The following is a 23,267-nucleotide window of genomic DNA, read 5'->3' as shown; positions in this document are numbered from 1 at the left end:
TCATCAAACATGTCTGTTAGACAGTTGGTAACTAAAAGCCTTATCATCAAACATGCCTGTTATTCAGATGGTAACTAAAAGCCATTTCATCAAACATGCCTGTTATTCAGATGGTAACTAAAAGCCTTATCATCAAACATGCCTGTTATTCAGATGGTAACTAAAAGCCATTTCATCAAACATGCCTGTTATTATATTGGTAACTAAAAGCCTTATCAACAAACATGCCTGTTATTCAGATGGTAACTAAAAGCCTTATTTTCAAACATGCATGTTATTTAGATGGTAACTAAAAGCCATTTCATCAAACATGCCTGTTATTCAGATGGTAGGTAAAAGCCATTTCATCAAACATGCCTGTTATTCAGTTGGTAACTAAAAGCCTTATCATCAAACATGCCTGTTATTCAGATGGTAGGTAAAAGCCATTTCATTAAACATGCCTGTTATTCAGTTGGTAACTAAAAGCCTTATCATCAAACATGCCTGTTATTCAGAAGGTAGGTAAAAGCCATTTCATCAAACATGCCTGTTATTCAGAAGGTAGGTAAAAGCCATTTCAACAAACATGCCTGTTATTCAGATGGTAGGTAAAAGCCATTTCATTAAACATGCCCATTATTCAGATGGTAGGTAAAAAACTTTAACATCGTGTTTAGTCTTTAACAAAATTAACATTGACCTTAATCTAGGGAGTGGATGGACAGGAAGTTGTATTGTTATGTTCATCTTCTGCCAATGCAGACTGGACAAAAACATGGAATCTAAAGACTGATGCTGCCTGCTGCCACTATACCCATGTCAAACTGTTTGTTCGCATTGATAGGTAATAGTCCAATGCTATAACTAAAACAGTTAAGTGAGCTAAACTTAATCTGCACCTGTGCTTCGGTTTGCAATACACTGATATGATGGTATATAAATGCTTAAAACTCTTACTAGCTAAGAAGAAACACCAAACAGATCAGTTTGAGAAGAAAAGGAACATGAGGAACAAAGCATCAACTGCAAGTGTGACAAAAATACATGCACCAGAAACAATGCAAGAACTGTTAAATTTATATTTTATTGCCTTTGGAGGTCCTGACCTTGATATTTGACAGGTGTGACAAAATATATGTACCAGAAACAGTGATTAAATCCTTTTGACATTTCATTGACTTTGGTAAGCCTGAACTTGATATTTCACAGATAATAGATTCTGTAATTTTAATGCAAAAACAACCTTTTACAATTTTGTAGATCTGAGAACTGTAAGATGATTTTATCAAATGAAAACTTTTATTTCCTAGCAAAATTACCAACTGTCTAGGCGATCTAATATTTTAGGAAGATTGCATATAGTTCTAGTGAATCATTCAAACCTTGAGGTGTAAACAGGAAGCCATGTAGGCAGAACAGACTAGAGGCACTACAGCAACAGAATTAAATACATTTAAGTGACTGATATTAGTAAGCATCACAGTCAATGAAGACAAAATGAAGGTGCACTAGGTAAAACAAAAACACACACAACAAAAACAACAACACTGACAACAATAAAAATATCTACTTTAATATGGTATACTGATGATTTTAGAAAATATCTACAATGTTAAAATCTTTAATGACGATGACCTTTAATTCTGACAGACTAAAAAAGGAGAAGCATTAACCTGATTAAAAAGACAGCCCCCAGATAACAGTGAGGAATGAGACCAATGAGACAAACATCCCAGCAGTAAGCTTAAGACACTAACATTTCACCTTAAATAATATGTGGTAGTCATATAAAAAAATGAGAATTAAAGATTTCAGTTTAAACTAAGGGCTGTTCCATTTAAATATACATGGTACCCAGGGAAGGCACATTTTTAACGAGATATGCCAGGGTATTCTGATTACTCAGAGTCCATATAAAAAGGGTACAAAAATCTATATTTGCCTCAATGGCTGACTACCAAACATTAAAAGTGCCCTCCATGGGTCACAAGTATAGCTTAATGGAACAGACCTAAGACATAAAATGCGTGAACTTTTGCCGAATCTTCACTAAGTAATAATATTGGTCGATGAAGAACTTTCTATATCAAAGCCAGTTCAGACAGGACACACATATGCCTCAAGACATCTATAAAATTCCCATCTAAACACAAAAAACAGATCTACAATACTTCTATATATGTAGCATACCAATCCAGAAACCATGATTTTCTGTGTGCACTAATGATAAATAAGACATACAATAAATGATATTGTATAGGACATGACATATAGTTATCTTTCTTGTTAACAATGTTGTGTATTCCAATGCCCCAATTTTACTGTTTTAATGCCTTAAAGATATACTCACGGTCAACTTCAACTGCAAACTGCATAGCCCCAGATCTGACGTTGCATAATGTGCTGACAGATCTGGGTCTGTGCAATTTGTGTGGCATAATCAGAAAAACAAACAACACAGACCCTGATCTACAGGCACATTATGCTATGGCAGATCAGGATCTTTGCTGTTTGCAGTTTTACTATCTTACAAGTGAGTATATATAGTATGTTGTTTGCTGTTGGACTCTACTTATAAGAAAATATATATGTTAATTACAATCTATATTTAATTAAGCAAACAATAATGACTTAACCCTTAACTTCATGCTACTTGCCATGCAAAACTGTGATGTCAGATAAAGCAGTGCTATAATCTGATGGACTGCCTGGTAAACATTCTGCTGAATAAAGAGGAACAACTCTGTTTATCTAATATACTTCATATTTCAACCGAAAACTGCAGGGGAAATGTGTGATAATGAAAAATATAAATGTAATCATATTTATTTCTTGACAGAATGATTAAATAATATAACATAACCGATACTATATTACTGAGCAGTAACAGTCACAATGGTAAAAAGTTATTGCTAAATAACGATACCATAACAAAACATTGAAAACTACTTTATCTTGGATAACTCCATAACTCTAATATTCTAAATGTTTATAAGCATGATAATGTCAAAGTATCAACCATTACCATAACACCCAATTTCATGATTCAAATGGAATGGGTCATTATGGATTGCAATAAACTTCCTCAATATACTATATCTACTTTCAACATCTTAAATCGTAAGTCTGCTTCTGGTTTTGTGTGTTAACTGTACATCAGAGTGAGAATGCGTCTTCTTTTGGTTTTGTGTGTTAACTGTACATCAGATGAGTGTATGCTTCTGGTTTTGTGTGTACTGTACATTAGAGTGAGAATGAGTTTGCTTCTGGTTTTTTGTGTTAACTGTACATCAGAAAATGAGACTGCTTCTGGTTTTGTGTGTTAACTGTACATCAGAGAATGTGATTGCTTCTGGTTTTGTGTGTTAACTGTACATCAGATGAGTGTATGCTTCTGGTTTTGTGTTAACTGTACATCTTAGTGAGAATGAGTCTGCTTCTCATTTTGTGTGTTAACTGTACATCAGATGAGTGTATGCTTCTGGTTTTGTATGTTAACTGTAAACCAGAGTGTGAATAAGTCTGTTTCTAGCTTTTATTTTAACTGTACACCAGCATAAGAATGAGTGTTTCTGGTTTTGGTGTTAAGTGTACACTAGAGTGAGAATGAGCCTGTTTCTGGCTTTTGTGTTAACTGTACACTAGAGTTGTACACTAGAGTGAGAATGAGTCTGCTTATTTTTTTGTGTTAACTAAATCAGAGTGAGAATGAGTCTGCTTCTGGCTTTTGTGTTAATTGTACATCAGGGTGAGAATGAGTCTGCTTCTGGCTTTTGTGTTAACTGCACATCAGAGTGAGAATGTGTCTGCTTCCGGCTTGTTTAGTTAACTGTACATCAGAGTGAGAATGAGTCTGCTTCTGGTTTTGTGTGCTAACTGTACATTAGATGAGTGTATGTTTCTGGTTTTGTATGTTAACTGTACATCAGAGTGAGAATAAGTCTGTTTCTGGCTTTTATTTTAACTGTACACCAGCATAAGAATGAGTGTTTCTGGTTTTGGTGTTAAGTGTACACTAGAGTGAGAATGAGTCTGCTTCTTATTTTTTAGTGTTAACTAAATCAGAGTGAGAATGAGTCTGCTTCTGGCTTTTGTGCTAATTATACATCAGAGTGAGAATGTGTCTGCTTCCGACTTTTTTAGTTAACTGTACATCAGAGTGAGAATGAGTCTGTTTCTGGTTTTGTGTGCTAACTGTACATCAGATGAGTGTCTGCTTCTTGTTTTTTTGAGTTAACTGTACATCAGAGTTAGAATGAATCTGCTTCTGGCTTTTGTGTTAATTGAACATCAGAGTGAGAATGTGTCTGCTTCTGGCTTTTTGAGTTAACTGTACATCAGGTGTGCATGCTTCTGGTTTTGTGTGTTAACTGTACATCAGATGAGTGTATGCTTCTGGTTTTGTATGTTAACTGTACATCAGATGAGTGTATGCTTCTGGTTTTGTGTGTTAACTGTACATCTTAGTGAGAATGAGTCTGCTTCTGGTTTTGTGTGTTAACTGTACATCAGATGAGTGTATGCTTCTGGTTTTGTGTGTTAACTGTACATCTTAGTGAGAATGAGTCTGCTTCTGGTTTTGTGTGTTAACTGTACATCAGATGAGTGTATGCTTCTGGTTTTGTATGTTAACTGTAAACCAGAGTGTGAGTAAGTCTGTTTCTGGCTTTTATTTTAACTGTACACCAGCATAAGAATGAGTGTTTCTGGTTTTGGTGTTAAGCGTACACTAGAGTGAGAATGAGTCTGCTTCTTATTTTTTTGTGTTAACTAAATCAGAGTGAGAATGAGTCTGCTTCTGGCTTTTGTGCTAATTGTACATCAGAGTGAGAATGTGTCTGCTTCTGGCATTTTGAGTTAACTGTACATTAGAGTGAGAATGTGTCTGCTTCTGGCTTTTTGAGTTAACTGTACATTAGAGTGAGAATGTGTCTGCTTCTGGCTTTTTGAGTTAACTGTACATCAGAGTAAGAATGATTGTTCAGCAACCTACATTTCCTCATTAACATCATTAGCTCCCTCTTCTGCCACCAAAAGCTCATATTCCTCTGCTGCATACTTTTCCCAGTCGGATGGCTCAGGTACATCAGATTCAATATCCTGTGAACAAACCAAATATGCACAATGAGGAATTCACATGTCTAATACAAATAAGATTTATTGGTAGAAATTTAAATTTACAACAAAGCATAAACTTTTAGCACAGAATAATAAATAGAAAATATTTCTTCTCTAAGCTACCTCTTCATACTTGGTTTATAACATTGTGAGGCTCTTTATTATTCGTAAGCAAGGTAGAAATACATATTTACTTGTTCAATTCTTATCATTATGACACATTATTTCAGCAAGATTTGAATTTACATCAAGCTAATTTTGTTATATATGGCATAGGCTGAGGTATAATTAAATTAAGTATGTTAACCGTGACATCTTACATTGCACAGTGTATATATCAAACTTGTGAACCTAAAATACATAAGGAAATCAGAAGCATCAAACTGGCTCTATCTACCCGCAAATTGGTGAATGGATCTTTCTGTTCATGTTCAAGGAACTTGTCCAGGTTGAAGAAGGTGTCAAAGAAAATGTTGGTCATCTTGCATTTCTTCAGGTCCCACAGTGTGATTTTTTCGGGATCTTTTGGCCGGACTAGATCAAGCATCTAGATAGTAGTAAATTAAAGAGTCATATACAAATGTCCGCTGGGAACCTGTTTAAAATGGCAGAACCTGTAAAATTATTGGTCCTTATGAAAGGAAATTGCCATGAAATTCGCTACACAAATTGAGAAGCTCGCTCAAAAAACATCTGGAAATCTTTTGTTTTGAACAATAAGATTGGGGAGAGTGATGGATCGCAAGTAATTTCAAGGGGTGTGATGGTGCGAGAGAGTAATCACACTCCTCAAACACAAGCTCTGTACACATGTAATATAATAACTGATCAGCTTAGTGTTAGTTGGCTCGATCATCTCCCTTTAATGTTGTCAATAAGTGACTGATACTGACAGATGTTTGATTTGAGCACATACAGGTGGTAGTATTGTCTTAACCACTGAAGCAACCAACATTTTGCTGTTGACATAGTTTTGGTCTTCTGTATGTTTTATTTGGGGTATCTGTAGAAGTTAATCTAAGAAATGAAATACCTACAAATATGCAAACAATGAATTTAAGTACCACAAAAATAATTTTTTGTTTTCTTATTTTAGAAAACTACTAAACTTAAGACACATGAAATTATATTATGCTGCAGCATTCAAAGCTACAACTGACTGCTGACAAATGTTTGTGTGGATTATTTATGTCTCATGATGTAATCGCATATTTATTGTCAGTTTAGTCTGTGTGATTTCTGGCTCACAATGTTGGGCAAACTCTAAACTGCATGAATTCAAACTGCCATACGTTCAGTTTTCCATCTGATTTCCTTAATATAGATCAGTATTTTTAAGCAATGATGCAATTGTGCTGGAAACCAGGCCACAGTGACCCAGTTTTAAATATGTGAGATAAGTTTATTTAATGAAAAGTACTGGAATAAGAGCATGGACTTCAAGTTTAAGCAACTCATAATAAATTATGGAAAGCTTATCACAGACAGTAGCTTTATGATGGAAAAACACTTTCATTCTAAAATGTATCTATGCTGCAACCTAGTCTCAAATGATTTACTGAAACATGAGTTAGTGCACATGTACATGGAAGATGTGAATCTCATTTACTGTTTTTCAAAGGGAGATGCAATGGGGGTATAATGATAAATGTTACAGTGATGTGGGAAAATATCTCAGCACCTGACACAGACAGTCCTCAAATGGCAGTCGCTCAATTCCCAAGGCTTCCATTTTCTGCATCTGTTCTTCATAGAAGTATTCCATCTCATACATGGATAGTATTCCATCTCCATCAAGGTCCATACACCTAAACCAATACTCTATACTGAAAACAATGAATATAATATGTTACTATGCATTATCTGTTTCACTACTGATGGTGTGAGCAATTACAAAGGGCACCACATAATACAATAAGGCCTCAAACTGAGGAACTTGTGAAAGGAAATCAAAGTTAGTAAGGGGCCATAACTCTTCCAAATGACATGGAATGCTTGAAATTCAACTCCTTCAAGGTTACGTCATTACACAATATTATCACATGCAAATGCAATGATTAAGACATGGCTGACAAAAGAAACTGCAGCAGAATAAGTTAAATGGTTCTTGAGCTGAACTGATTGAAAATAACATCCTGTGTATGGTATTAAGTCAACTGACAAAGGTTATAGCCCCTGCCCCAAATGGTACAGATAAATCCCATAAAAAAATACACATCTAGATCTGAAAGACAAAGTTCTAACCAAACCTGATTAAAATATGTTGAATGGTTCTTGAAATAACAGACTGCTAGCAAATTTCCAAGTTACTGTATGAAAACAAGAATATGCCTAATTCTGTCCACAATGGAGTGTACTGTGTGCGTGTGATTGGATTTTTAACGTAGCTTTAACAATTTTTCAGTCATATCACTATGATGTGTGCAGTTTATAGTATGTCTTGGCACACACTGAGGGATCATGCTGCAGACATGTGGCATTATGACCCACCCAGTAACATTATCCTGACACCAGGAAGACCAGTCTTAACACTAACCACTTAATGCTGAGCACCTAGCCAGGCAGCTGCAAGTACCATTTTTTTATATGTCTTTGGTATGACTCAGCTGGGGTTCAAACCTGCAACCTCCCACATCCGAAGCAGACACTCTAACCACTTAGACCTGTCCAGTGGAGTATACAAGATTGAACCCATATGTATGAGACAATATTCATACCAAATTGAATAAAAGCATGCTGATTGGTTCTCAAGCTATGCCTGTTATAAGCAACATCCCATATGATGATACAAAATTAATTATCATGGCCCTTAAAGCAGTTAATAGAGTTGATGACACAAAACATATGAAAGGCAATTTAAGGTCTAAGAGACAAGGTTTTAACTAAACAACATCAAATTAATTTGAATGATTCTTGCTGGTTACAAACAAAAACGCCTATGTGAAGATTTGAAGTTAACTGTCAAGGATCATAAATCTTAAAGAAAATGGAGTTCATAAGACAAAAACCTTAATAGGCACATCTAGGTCAACTAGACAAGTCCATATGAAGTTGTGAAATTAACTATCAAAGACCACAACACTATCAAATACCGTATATATTCTCTTACAAGTCAAGTAAAATTGCAAACAACAAAGATTCCATTCTGCCATAGCATAATGCACCTGCAGAGCAGGGTGTATGTTGTTTGTTCTACTGATTACTCTGGCGGATCTGGGTCTGTGCAGTTTGCATTTGTACTCGACTTAGCAAGAAGATACAATATAGAACTAACGAAACAAAACCCAAACAAGTAACATACACACACCAAATTGCATCAGAATATGTAGACAGATTCATTAGCTATGATGGTTCCAAGGATCTGCTATAAGGAAGACTCAAAATAGATTGAAAAAGGGCAATAACTCTGTCAAAATTTAATCTGAAATGGCAAACCTTTATAAGGCACATTCTTTGTGTCCTAAGCAATTCACTTATGAAATGGCATCCAGTTATGTGTAAAAGCTGCTGAGCTTTGGTTGTTACAAGAAGTTAGAATGGAAGGACAGATGAATAGACAGACTGGCAGAGAGAAGGAAAGGTGATTAATTTAGGATACAGGTATCTCATTGTGGAGTGCTAAGTATTTAATCAAAAACATGGATAGATTCTTATCAAGTTCCCTATACAAATGTTAATGTTCATTATTATCTGAGATAAAACAAGGGTATCACAAATGGTTCATGATAAGCCTGTGTCATGTTTAATAGTTCTCTTCATCAGCAGTGTTCCCATCCTTAATGTCATGTTTTGTTTTTTTGAGGGTGGTAAGTTTTACCACTTATCAAAATATGGAAATGGGGTCGTGAGGCTCAGAAAAAAATATTTTTTTTAAGAGTCATTGCTAAAAAAGGTTGGGAACCACTGATCTACATAGACACTATTAGTGCATGGTTGACACTGGAGATGACTGACCAACAGGTCTCAATGGTCTTAACCTTTGGTCAAGGTATGTAATCATGAAGAAAACTTACTGTGTAAAAAAAAAACTTACTGTGTAAAAAAAAAATCAAAGGAGACGGGAGTTAATGTCGGAAAAACAAAGTGAAATATTTGGTCAAGGCAAATCGAAGCACAAGGCTACTGCTAACAAATAAATAGATCTGTCTGTCAGAACGGTCAACAGTCTTCATCTGCTTCAACCTCTGGCAGCCATTGAAATTTACTACTGGGAGTTTTCTCCTTAACCATCTCTAAAATACTGCTTCATAATTTATACTGTTAGACCTTAGTCATACCTGTATTTATTGTATTAATAAATACCTGTATTTATTTTTTTACTAATAAATGGTTAGACTTTAGTCATACCTGTATTTATTGTATTAATAAATATCTGTATTTAATGTATTAATAAATGCTGTTAGATCTTAGTCATACCTGTATTTACTGTATTAATATATGCTGTTGGACCTTACGCATACCTGTATTTATTGTATTAATAAATATCTGTATTTATTTTTTTACTAATAAATGGTTAGACTTTAGTCATACCTGTATTTATTGTATTAATAAATATCTGTATTTAATGTATTAATAAATGCTGTTAGATCTTAGTCATACCTGTATTTACTGTATTAATATATGCTGTTGGACCTTATGCATACCTGTATTTATTGTATTAATAAATACCTGTATTTATTTTTTTACTAATAAATGGTTAGACTTTAGTCATACCTGTATTTATTTTTTTACTAATAAATGGTTAGACTTTAGTCATACCTGTATTTATTGTATTAATAAATATCTGTATTTAATGTATTAATAAATGCTGTTAGACCTTAGTCATACCTGTATTGTATTAATATATGCTGTTAGACCTTAGTCATACCTGTATTGTATTAATATATGCTGTTAGACCTTAGTCATACCTGTATTGTATTAATATATGCTGTTAGACCTTAGTCATACCTGTATTGTATTAATATATGCTGTTAGACCTTAGTCATACCTGTATTGTATTAATATATGATGTTAGACCTTAGTCATACCTGTATTGTACTAATAAATGCTATTAGACTTTAGTCATACCTGTATTGTATTAATATATGATGTTAGACCTTAGTCAATCCTGCAATTAATGCAGTTCAAATGATATTAATTTTACTGCCAACTATACTCTTTCTGTATTCATTTCAATGTCTGCATTTGTTCCAAATAAATACCACTTAATGTTTACTGAAAGATCAAGTCAGACTGGTTACTGATGTATTCATGCCACTAATTTACTTTGATTTTCATAGACTGTAGGTCAGATCTATCACATGTCAAGATGGCCCACGTCTTTAATGTTACAACCAACTGTCTCAAAATCAAAATGGGATCATGCTGTGAATAAAACTCCATGTACTATTTGAACACAAAACATGGTTGTAATCAGAATGTGATGACTGAATTTTCTAGTTGCCACTTCATGATTCTTATGACCACCATAAAGCAACCCCAAGAAAGTTTTCATTTGCAAACCCATTTTTTTATTATACAAATGCAACTATCTTACCTGCAACATGGAGTACTGGTTTAGCTAAAACTGACATGGGTAAATGTAATAAGAACAATGGTTTAGCTAAAACTGACACATGTATATGTAAAATAAAGCACTGGTTTAGATACAATGAATGTAGGTAAATGGCACAATAGTTTAGCTAAAACTGACACAGGTATATTTAAAACTGAGCACTGGTTTAGCTACAAATGACACAGGTAAGTGAAAAATGTAGCACTGTTTAGCTAAACTGGCAGTGGAAAATAAAGGACTGGTTTTCCTACAAATGACAGGTAAATGTAAAACAGAGTACTGTATTAGCTCTTACAACTGACATGGGTAAATGTAAAACTGAGCACTAGTTTAGCTAATGCTGACACAGGTAAATAGAAAATAGAGCAATGATTTAACTACAACTGACATGGGTAAATGTAAAACAGAGCACTTGATTAGCTACAACTGACATGGGTATAATAAAGCACTGGTTTACCTACAACTAACACAGGTAAACATAAAACAGAGCACTTGATTAGCTACAACTGACATGTATGAACCACTCTGGTGGCCTAGTGGTTTCAGCGTCAGCCTTGTTTACGGGAGGTCATGGGTTCAATCCCTGGCCGAGTCATACCAAAGACTTACAAAAATGGTATTAACAGCTGCCTTGCTTGGCACTTAGCATTAAGAGGTTAGTGTTAGGACTGGTTGGCCTGGTGTCAGGATAATATGACTGGGTGGGATATCGTGCTACATGTCTGCGACATGATGCCACAGTGCTAGGCATCACTATAAACTGCCACAATGAAGACATCGCAGCGATATGACTGAAAAATTGTTAAAGCTACATTAAAAATCAAAATCACACACTCATACAACTGACATAGGTAAATGTAAAATAAAACACTGGTTTAGCTACAAATGACAAAGAAAAATGTAAAGTAGAGTACTGAAGTAGCCAAAATTGACGCTGTAAGATAAAGCACTGATTTAGCTACAACACCAGTAAATGTAAACTAGATGACATGTTATAAAGTCTCATGACTACAATACTCAATAATTGGTCAATATTCATGCATCTTCAAGAAGTATTGTAATTATAGTACCAACACCCAATCCATAATCCTGATGAAACTTTATGATGTAATGCAAAAGTGATCTATTTTTATCCTTAAGACTGGTTCTATGACTCACCTGGTGGGATGTCGTTTATCTTCCTCTGACAGCAGGAACCAGACAAACTCTGGGTAACTCATCTTTCCCTCCTTGAATGTATTACCCCTATAATATAAACATTCACATCAGAATAGACCTGCCAGTTTAAGCATTACCTGATCAAACAGTTTACATTATAAAATTATTCAACAGTCTTTTTAATAATACACAGATCCTACTAAAAGTACACAAAATTCCATAAAAAAGGGAATGTATTTACTAGATGAGTCAGGCCCTATTGATTAGGTTAGTCTGATTATTTGGCTGACACTAATTATTTTTAAAATAACTGCTAACATGTAGTTTTAAAAATCCAGAACACCCTGACTCCTACCACAAAAAAAGAATGTTTCATCTAAAAAAAAAAGCCACCTTTTTAATCTTCATTCCAAACTAAATTTGGTTGTAAACTGCAAGCACAGCTTTAAAATTCTCAGTCATATTGTTCAAGTCTACCTTAACAGTAATCACATAAAACAATAATATGAGTCATATTGTTCTAGTCTGGTACCTTAACAATTATCACATAAACAATAATGAGTCATACCGTCCTAGTCTAGTACCTTAATAGTAATCAAATAAATAATGAGCCATATTGTTCTTGTATAGTACCTTAAAAGTTAACACATAAACAATGAGTCATATTGTTCTAGTCTAGTACCTTAACAATCATCACATAAAACAATAATACAAGTCATATTGTTTTAGTTTAGTACATTAACAGTAATTGCATAAACACTATGAATCATACTGTTCTAGCCTATTACCTTAACAATAATCACAACAAACAATAATAAGAATCATTTTGTTGTAGTCTAGTACATTAACAGTAATCACATAAACAATGAGTCATATTATTCTAGTCTAGTACCTTAACAATCATCACATAAAACAATAATACAAGTCATATTGTTTTAGTCTAGTACCTTAATAGTAATCACATAAAATATTAATAGTCATTGTTACATTGTGTGGAAAATTTTCCGTCGCTTCATGTATATAACTATCTTCTTATAGTTAATTCATAGTTAAGAGCACCTGGGATAATGTCAAAACGTATTATGTAAGATTACGACTATAGACCCAATTCTGGACACAAAGAAACTGCCTGTCTGTTGTTTAACCATCACCCAATGACTCATCCATATTAAATTCAAAGGGAATTTTACCACCAGGCCGACCAAGTAGAGACTCCTATGTTTGTTTTGCAATCAGTCAGTGATGTTATGACAGGCCTGGAAGCAATTTACAAGCTTTGGGGGACCAGAAACCCATGAGCAACAAGTAAGTCCACCTCTTTTGTCAAAATATTATGGTCTCTCAAGACAGGTGGTCTCTCATAACAGGCCACAATGCTACATAATCAATAAATTTGTGCATTGATAATTTGGTCTCTCAAGACAGGTGGTCTCACATAGCAGTGGCCTTTCAAGACAGGTTTTACTGTATTCTTTTTGACTTGGATGTTAGTGGAAGTAAGTCTTGAAGGGAGAGAAAGTCCACGAACCATGAGGAATCATCAGTGCAGACATGACCTACCCATGCACATTAATGAAGCCAGTGGATGAATCAAAGACCAAAGAAGTGCAACACAATTAGGTTACTATGCCCTACATATGACTTAAAGAGAACACTACATTTATTAAAAGACAAAATACTTTTTAAAAACTGAGTAATGATGAACAGTTGGAGCAATGTGGTCACCGTTTGCTGAAACCATGGTTTAAGGTTGACTCTAGCAACCCTAGTAGTCAAGGGGGGGGGGGGGCATTTCATCAGCCTTCTTCATCAAGGTCATATACCAGACTGGTTCCTTATTCTCATCAAGATCATATACCAGACTGGTTCTGTATTCTCATCTGGTAAAGGATCTAATGGAGGCTAAAGAATCACACTTTGAGTGCTGAAGAGTCAGCATAAACCACATCTTCATTTCAACAGATTTGTTCCCTATTCCCTACTCAGCAAGCTCCTCCTGGCTCAGGGATGGTAGACAAGGCTGAATGCATCCTCATCAAATATTGTAAGAGGCAAATAACTGAAACAACCTGTTTGGCATGGAATGTTAATATATGTAACCAGTTTGAAGTGTGATATGTACCATGATGATGTTCCAGATAAGATGGTCTTGGACTTTCTGGAACAGTGAGGTTTAATTCTGGCACTGTATTATAACGATTTTACCCATTTTTTGCCTTAGCTTTTGCATGTCTTTTATAGGGAGATTTGCAACATCTTTACTTTTTGTCGATGGCTTCATGGTGCACATTGAATTCTGGGCAGAGGGTTTTGTCCTTATGGGGTCTTTGGCAAGGTTTTTGCCATTGGCCTGTTTTATTACCTAACGTATCTCTAAACATGTAAATATCCATCCATCTGTCTGTCTGTCCATCCATCCATTCATTCATCCTCTAAAAAGCATACCCTATCTGGTAACCTTGACATGATTTTAGGACTTCTCTTAATTAGATCTTTGATCAAACTGGTTCACCCATTATCAGAGCAAGCAGTCCTGAAACTCTGGCACTCAAAAGGCCTTTAGAACACCTCTTTAGCTCTTCTATCAGACTGGCTCCTCCATTATCAATGGAAGCACAATTCAAAAACCTTGGCATTCAAAGGCCTTAGTACAACTCTTCATTAATCCCCAATTCATCTTTCTTTTTTTTAACCCTTTTACCCTTAACATAATTATCTAGTAATATTGGCAAATGGCTAATTATCATTTTCTTGGGCATGCAACCTACACCAAACTAGTTCCCTATTACCCCTGAGAAGTACCAGCTGTCTAAATGTGTGCCAGATAAGCAGTCTGATAGATGCATGTGGGAGGAAATAATCCTAGAAATAGTTTTGCATTAATGATGTAAGACAGAAGGAGCACCATGCAGGGTTTGAAAAAATCCAACGGACCTGTGTAACAGAATATGACAAAAGCTCCTTCCCCTTGTAATTCATCTTCATTCAGGGAACGAAAAGATATGTTTCATATTTATTATTATCTGAAAGACATGGAAATAAATCTGGGTGTAACTCTAAACATCTTGTAAATCGGACATTTTGATATATTTTACATTTGGAAATCAGGCCTGAGCTGCTTATATTTACTTGCATTTATATCCACAGTGTTAGTCCTCCATTCTAAATGAAACCATACATATTTATGTAAAAAAAACACTATCATCTTCATCATCATCATCTTTATCATTACCACAATCTGATATATAGGTCTGAGTGGCTTACCTGACATACAGGTGGCCTAATTAACATTCTGATGCAGCAGGCAAATTAGCTACATATCTATACTTCTGTATTTAAGGAAGAGCCCACTCAGTCAGCCCTACTGGGCAAGGTCATCTTGACCTCATACTACCAGATGTCAAGATGGCTGATACAATATTACAGATAAAGCAGGAGGAATGTAGTTTCTGCTTAAGTTTCCATCATATTTTGAGTCAGCAATAATGGATTCTAATACTGTATCTGCTAGACAAGTGTAACATGTGTACCTAAATGCAAGCAGTGTAGAATGAGATCTGCTGGTAAATAATATGCTGGCAGATATCAGTCCAAGCTCTTCATTCTAATTATATCTTGAACAACTAATGAATTATCAGTGGACAGATCAGGATCTGCAACTTTCCTTCTACTTATAATTTCATACAGTGCAGACCTAGATCTACTGGTGGATAATGGATTGGCAGATAAAGGTCTACACTCTTTATTATACTTATAATTTCATACAGTGCAGACCTAGATCTACTGGTGGATAATGGATGGGCAGGTAAAGGTCTACACTCTTTATTATACTTATAATTTCATACAGTGCAGACCTAGATCTACTGGTGGATAATGGATGGGCAGGTAAAGGTCTACACTCTTCATTCTACTTATAATTTCATACAGTGCAGACCTAGATCTACTGGTGGATAATGGATGGGCAGGTAAAGGTCTACATTCTTCATTCCACTTATAATTTCATATAGTGCATACCTAGATCTACTGGTGGATAATGGATGGGCAGATAAAGGTCTACACTCTTCAATCTATTTATAATTTCATACAGTGCATACCTAGATCTACTGGTGGATAATGGATGGGCAGATAAAGGTCTACACTCTTCAATCTATTTATAATTTCATACAGTGCATACCTAGATCTACTGGTGGATAATGGATGGGCAGATAAAGGTCTACAGTCTTCAATCTATTTATAATTTCATACAGTGCAGAACCTAGATCTAATGATGTATAATGAATGGGCAGATAAAGGTCTACACTCTTCATTCTACTTATAATTTCATACAATGCAGACCTAGGTCTTTTGGTGCACAAAATCTACTGGTGGATTGCTGTCTACTCTTCATTCCACTTGTATCTTTTTCTGGACCCATACATTTGATACTCCATCTCAAGCTAAACAAGTTTGACTAGCACATTTTATTTGAATGAAGTTAGAGTCATGCAATTTTCAGGACCGTCCAAATTCTGACATAGTTTGCTAACTTTTAATTGCACAGATTTTCTCCAAGGATAATCATCTGAAATTTAGGATTTTGAGTCTGAGCTTCAAAGCTTCTTGTTAGAACATTTTTGAAAATACAGAGTCTGGGTCTAGAGATCATACAACTCTGAACTGGAGATGAAGGTCAAGTTTTCACTCTCAACCAATCAAAAGTCATCTGTCATTGGCCAACATAAAAGGTCCAGCTCAAAATCAGAGTCATATCACTATGATGTCTGCAGTGTGGCAGTTTATAGTGATGTCTAGCACTGGAGCATCATACCACAGACATGTAGCATGATGTCCCACCCAGTCACATTATCCTGACACCAATCCAACCAGTCCTAACAACTAACCTTTAATACTAAGTACCTAGCGAGGCAACTGATAGTACCTTTTTGTAAGTCTCTGGTATGACTCAGCCAGGGTCTATGCTGTTTGTAATTAGGTGTCTATTGCATAAAGGTGAATACAGTACACAGTCTAATGTGAGTTACCTCTTTACCTCATAATAAGGTTCATGGACTAAGTTGAAACTGGAATGGGTACAAAGACATATGAAACTTATAAATGGGTCCTGACTCCATCCTCAATCCAGTTCTTCCTTCATCTCATCCTTTTCTGTTACTAAAACTACTTTTCCCACAAATCTGTTCAAAGCTTATGACCTGTCTCTCCTCAAAAAAACAGTAAAACCTACTTTTATGGATACCTCCATCCTACTTTAATGCACACCTCCATCCTACTTTAATGCATACCCACATCCTACTTTAATGCACACCTACATCCTACTTTAATGCACACCTCCATCCTACTTTAATGCACAGCTACATCCTACTTTAATGCACACCTCCATCCTACTTTTATGCATACCTACATCCTACTTTAATGCACACCTCCATCCTACTTTAATGCACACCTCCATCCTACTTTAATGCACACCTCCATCCTACTTTTATGCACACCTACATCCTACTTTAATGCACACCTCCATCCTACTTTAATGCATACCTCCATCCTACTTTAATGCACACCTCCATCCTACTTTTATGCACAGCTACATCCTACTTTAATGCACACCTACATCCTACTTTTATGCACACCTCCATCCTACTTTAATGCATACCTCCATCCTACTTTAATACACACCTCCATCCTACTTTAATGCACACCTCCATCCTACTTTAATGCATACCTCCATCCTACTTTAATGCACACCTCCATCCTACTTTAATGCATACCTCCATCCTACTTTACTGCACACCTCCATTCTACTTTAATGCACACCTCCATCCTACTTTAATGCACACCTCCATCCTACTTTTATGCATACCTCCATCCTACCTTAATGCACACCTCCATCCTACTTTAATGCATACCTCCATCCTACTTTAATGCATAGCTACATCCTACTTTAATGCACACCTCCATCCTACTTTAATGCATACCTCCATGCTACTTTAATGCACACCTCCATCCTACTTTAATGCATACCTCCATCCTACTTTTATGCATACATCCATCCTACTTTTATGCATAGCTACATCCTACTTTAATGCACACCTCCATCCTACTTTAATGCACACCTCCATCCTACTTTAATGCACACCTACATCCTACTTTTATGCACACCTACATCCTCCTTTAATGCACACCTCCATCCTACTTTAATGCACACCTCCATCCTACTTTAATGCAAACCTCCATCCTACCTTAATGCACACCTCCATCCTACTTTAATGCATACCTCCATCCTACTTTTATGCATACCTCCATCCTACTTTAATGCACACCTTCATCCTACTTTATGCAGACCTCCATCCTACTTTAATGCACACCTACATCCTACTTTTATGCACACCTACATCCTACTTTAATGCACACCTCCAGCCTACTTTAATGCACACCTCCATCCTACTTTAATGCATACCTCCATCCTACCTTAATGCACACCTCCATCCTACTTTAATGCATACCTCCATCCTACTTTAATGCATACCTCCATCCTACTTTTATGCATACCTCCATCCTACTTTAATGCACACCTCCATCCTACTTTTATGCACACCTCCATCCGACTTTAATGCACACCTCCATCCTACTTTAATGCACACCTCCATCCTACTTTAATGCATACCTCCATCCTACTTTAATGCACACCTCCATCCTACTTTAATGCACACCTCCATTCTACTTTAATGCACACCTCCATCCTACTTTAATGCACACCTCCATCCTACTTTTATGCATACCTACATCCTACTTTTATGCATAGCTACATCCTACTTTAATGCACACCTCCATCCTACTTTAATGCACACCTCCATCCTACTTTTATGCATACCTCCATCCTACCTTAATGCACACCTCCATCCTACTTTAATGCATACTTCCATCCTACTTTAAAGCATAGCTACATCCTACTTTAATGCACACCTCCATCCTACTTTAATGCATACCTCCATCCTGCTTTAATGCACACCTCCATCCTACTTTAATGCATACCTCCATCCTACTTTTATGCATAGCTACATCCTACTTTTATGCATAGCTACATCCTACTTTAATGCACACCTCCATCCTACTTTAATGAACACCTCCATCCTACTTTAATGCACACCTACATCCTACTTTTATGCACACCTACATCCTACTTTAATGCACACCTCCATCCTACTTTAATGCATACCTCCATCCTACTTTAATGCACACCTCCATCCTACTTTTATGCACACCTCCATCCTACTTTAATGCACACCTACATCCTACTTTAATGCACACCTCCATCCTACTTTAATGCACACCTCCATCCTACTTTAATGCATACCTCCATCCTACCTTAATGCACACCTCCATCCTACTTTAATGCATACCTCCATTCTACTTTAATGCATACCTCCATCCTACTTTTATGCATACCTCCATCCTACTTTAATGCACACCTCCATCCTACTTTTATGCACACCTCCATCCGACTTTAATGCACACCTCCATCCTACTTTTATGGATACCTCCATCCTACTTTTATGGATACCTCCATCCTACTTTAATGCACACCTCCATCCTACTTTAATGCATACCTCCATCCTACTTTTATGCATACTTACATCCTACTTTAATGCACACCTCCATCCTACTTTTATGCACACCTCCATCCTACTTTTATGCATACCTCCATCCTACTTTAATGCATACCTCCATCCTACTTTAATGCACACCTCCATCCTACTTTAATGCACACCTCCATCCTACTTTAATTCACACCTCCATCCTACTTTTATGGATACCTCCATCCTACTTTTATGCACACCTCCATCCGACTTTAATGCACACCTCCATCCTACTTTTATGGATACCTCCATCCTACTTTTATGGATACCTCCATCCTACTTTAATGCACACCTCCATCCTACTTTAATGCATACCTCCATCCTACTTTTATGCACACCTACATCCTACTTTAATGCACACCTCCATCCTACTTTAATGCATACCTACATCCTACTTTAATGCACACCTCCATCCTACTTTAATGCACACCTACATCCTACTTTTATGCATACCTCCATCCTACTTTAATGCATACCTCCATCCTACTTTAATGCACACCTCCATCCTACTTTAATGCACACCTCCATCCTACTTTTATGGATACCTCCATCCTACTTTTATGCACACCTCCATCCGACTTTAATGCACACCTCCATCCTACTTTTATGGATACCTCCATCCTACTTTTATGGATACCTCCATCCTACTTTAATGCACACCTCCATCCTACTTTAATGCATACCTCCATCCTACTTTTATGCACACCTACATCCTACTTTAATGCACACCTCCATCCTACTTTAATGCATACCTACATCCTACTTTAATGCACACCTCCATCCTACTTTTATGCACACCTCCATCCTACTTTAATGCATACCTCCATCCTACTTTAATGCACACCTCCATCCTACTTTAATGCACACCTCCATCCTACTTTAATGCACACCTCCATCCTACTTTTATGGATACCTCCATCCTACTTTTATGCACACCTACATCCTACTTTAATGCACACCTCCATCCTACTTTAATGCACACCTCCTTCCTACTTTTATGCATAAATACATCCTACTTTAATGGATACTTCTAACCTACCTTAAGGACTCACAGTACTAATGGTATGGAAAAATAAAAAAAAACCAGTCTGGAAAATGGGTGAACATAAAATCGAGCATGGATGGGACTGGCTGGCCAGGAATGGTTCATAATGAAAGTTAGATTTTAGTAAAAAGAATCTACGAGAGCTTATCCTAGTTATAATTTTAAAAAACATCGAGACATTGTTTTATTGATGGAGTCCCCTAACAGACTTGAGTTTGCAAAACTAATTACTGAAATAGCACCTGACTCTTTTGGCGTGGAACTGAAAGCACACGTTTCAAGCACACATAGATCCAGAGAATGCCGCAGCTCATGTGGTTTTCTCTGCACAAAAGCTGTCATCCAGGATGCATCTATACTGATAAATATAGGTTTGATTACGAGCACTCAGAAATTTAAAGTTATTGAATTTTTAATATCAAGGTGTTTCTATAGGTTTACTATGGGAACTGAATTAGTACTATGAATCTTCTCCAACCTACCTTAATGGATACCTCCAATCTACCTTAATGGATGCCTCCATATAAAGAACACCTGCTCAAAAATGGCACCATATATGAATCTGCCTTTTTCATAATGTCATTGTAATTCCACATTTTTAATAAGAATACCTGCGCATGATCGACAAAATTTAGTGGTCTATTCAGTGTTCTATATATATGTATATATATAGGTCTCCTATACGACAAAATCTAGTTATAGAAGAGACATCTACTAGAGGAAACCTGCTCTAACATAATCCTTTCTTTTGAACAATCAGTGTTACCATCAGTTAAATGGTACTGTCATTACAAGACAACATCATCAATAACATGGCATTTTTTTACATAAGTATATTGCAACTGTAGAAACTATAGGAGAGACTGAAAATAAAGTGATTTGGTTGCGTCTTTCTTGTATTCAGTATTGAAAATGAAAATGTCTAATAACATTTTCAATATTGCAGTCCTGTCAAAAAAAGAAAGTAAATGAAAAGGCTGTGAAAAACTCTTAAGTAATGTATGACTTGCCGTAAATTGGCAGTGAAGTCTTTTTGTTGTGGAAACAATGTAATCTTAATAACAGTGTCACCCTGAAAGATTCACTGACCAACACACCCTTTTCGAATGTGATAACAAGCACAATTTTTAGACCTTGGTGAGCCATTACTTTATGGACAATTACGGACTGTGATCTTTTTCCCCATGCTTTACTGTGGGATGCCATTAACTTGGGGATCGATATTTAATTAAGCGCAGTACCTGAAAACAACCTAAACATTTTTTAGTCACTGGGTTGCTTGGATACCTAATGATGTAAAAATATACATTTTTCAAAATGTCAAAAACCTTGACATCACACAAGTGATTATCCTTAATGGACACAACATAAAAGTTGTTTTTTTTAAAAACTGATTTCATTGTTATTTCCAAAATCAGTGTTAAGAACAAATGCTCATAATGACCACTTTTTGTAGTCTTTTCAGTGTCTGTAATAAACAAACACCGTGTAAACAAACACCTACATATAACAGATACTTGGTCATTATGGCTATCACATGTGAATCCCTGATTTCATGGACATTGTCAATGTCAATGTGATGGATAACTATGCTTCAGTGTCCTTTATAGACAAGTTTTACTATATTTACTAATTAAAGGAGGCCAAGTCACTAACAATTGTGTGGACAATAATAATAATCTAGATCCCATCTCCAACTAACAACTGTGTGGATAATAATAACAATCTAGATCTCAGCTCTAACTATCAACTGTGTGGACAATAATAATAATCTAGATCCCATTTCCAACTAACAATTGTGGACAATAATAACAATCTAGATCCCATTTCCAACTAACAACTGTGTGGACAATAATAACAAATTGAATCTAGATCCCATTTCCAACTAACAACCGTGTGGACAATAATAATAATCTAGATCCCATTTCTAACTATCAACTGTGTGGACAATAATAACAATCTAGATCCCATTTCTAACTATCAACTGTGTGGACAATAATAACAATCTAGATCCCATTTCCAACTACCAACTGTGTGGACAATAATAATAATCTAGATCCCATTTCTAACTATCAACTGTGTGGACAATAATAATAAACTAGATCCCATCTCCAACTAACAACGGTGTGGACAATAATAATAAACTAGATCCCATCTCCAACTAACAACTGTGTGGACAATAACAACAATCTAGATCCCATCTCCAACTAACAACGGTGTGGACAATAATAATAATCTAGATCCCATCTCCAACTAACAACTGTGTGGACAATAATAACAATCTAGATCCCATATCTACTTATCAACTGTGTGGACAATAATAATAATCTAGATCCCATTTCCAACTAACAACTGTGTGGACAATAATAATAATCTAGATCCTATTTCCAACTAACAGCTGTGTGGACAATAATAATAATCTAGATCCTATTTCCAACTAACAACTGTGTGGACAATAATAATAATCTAGATACCATTTCCAACTAGCAACTGTGTGGACAATAATAATAATCTAGATCCTATTTCCAACTAGCAACTGTGTGGACAATAATAACAATCTAGATCCCATTTCCAACTAACAACTGTGTGGATAATAATAACAAATTGAATGTATATCCCACTTCCAACTAACAACTGTGTGGACAATAATAATAATCTAGATGCTATTTCGAACTATCAACAGTGTGGACAATAATAACAATCTAAATCCCATTTCCAACTAACAACTGTGTGGACAATAATAACAATCTAGATCCCATTTCTAACTATCAACTGT

At 35.9% G+C, this 23,267-nt stretch overlaps 1 protein-coding gene across 2 annotated transcripts in view; it reads right to left on the bottom strand.

Moving 5' to 3' along the window:
• The window catches only part of LOC149798630 (serine/threonine-protein phosphatase 2A regulatory subunit B'' subunit beta-like), a 166,591-nt gene that overhangs the window by 14,627 nt on the left and 128,697 nt on the right, over positions 1-23,267 (bottom strand). For both annotated transcript variants that reach the window (XM_089957463.1, XM_089957462.1), the window contains exons 9-12: positions 11,813-11,899; positions 6,782-6,926; positions 5,498-5,647; positions 4,976-5,082 (exon numbers count right to left, since the gene is read on the bottom strand). In XM_089957463.1, coding sequence (XP_089813589.1) covers positions 4,976-5,082; positions 5,498-5,647; positions 6,782-6,926; positions 11,813-11,899 — 489 coding nt within the window. The remainder of the gene's footprint in view (positions 1-4,975; positions 5,083-5,497; positions 5,648-6,781; positions 6,927-11,812; positions 11,900-23,267) is intronic.

Source organism: Sinohyriopsis cumingii, chromosome 5 (assembly GCF_028554795.1).
Source record: "Sinohyriopsis cumingii isolate HCF-2022 chromosome 5, ASM2855479v2, whole genome shotgun sequence".
NCBI classification, from domain to species: Eukaryota; Metazoa; Mollusca; class Bivalvia; order Unionida; family Unionidae; genus Sinohyriopsis; species Sinohyriopsis cumingii.
The sequence above is the reverse complement of the archived record's forward strand: the minus strand, read 5'-3'. Positions and strand labels throughout refer to the sequence as shown.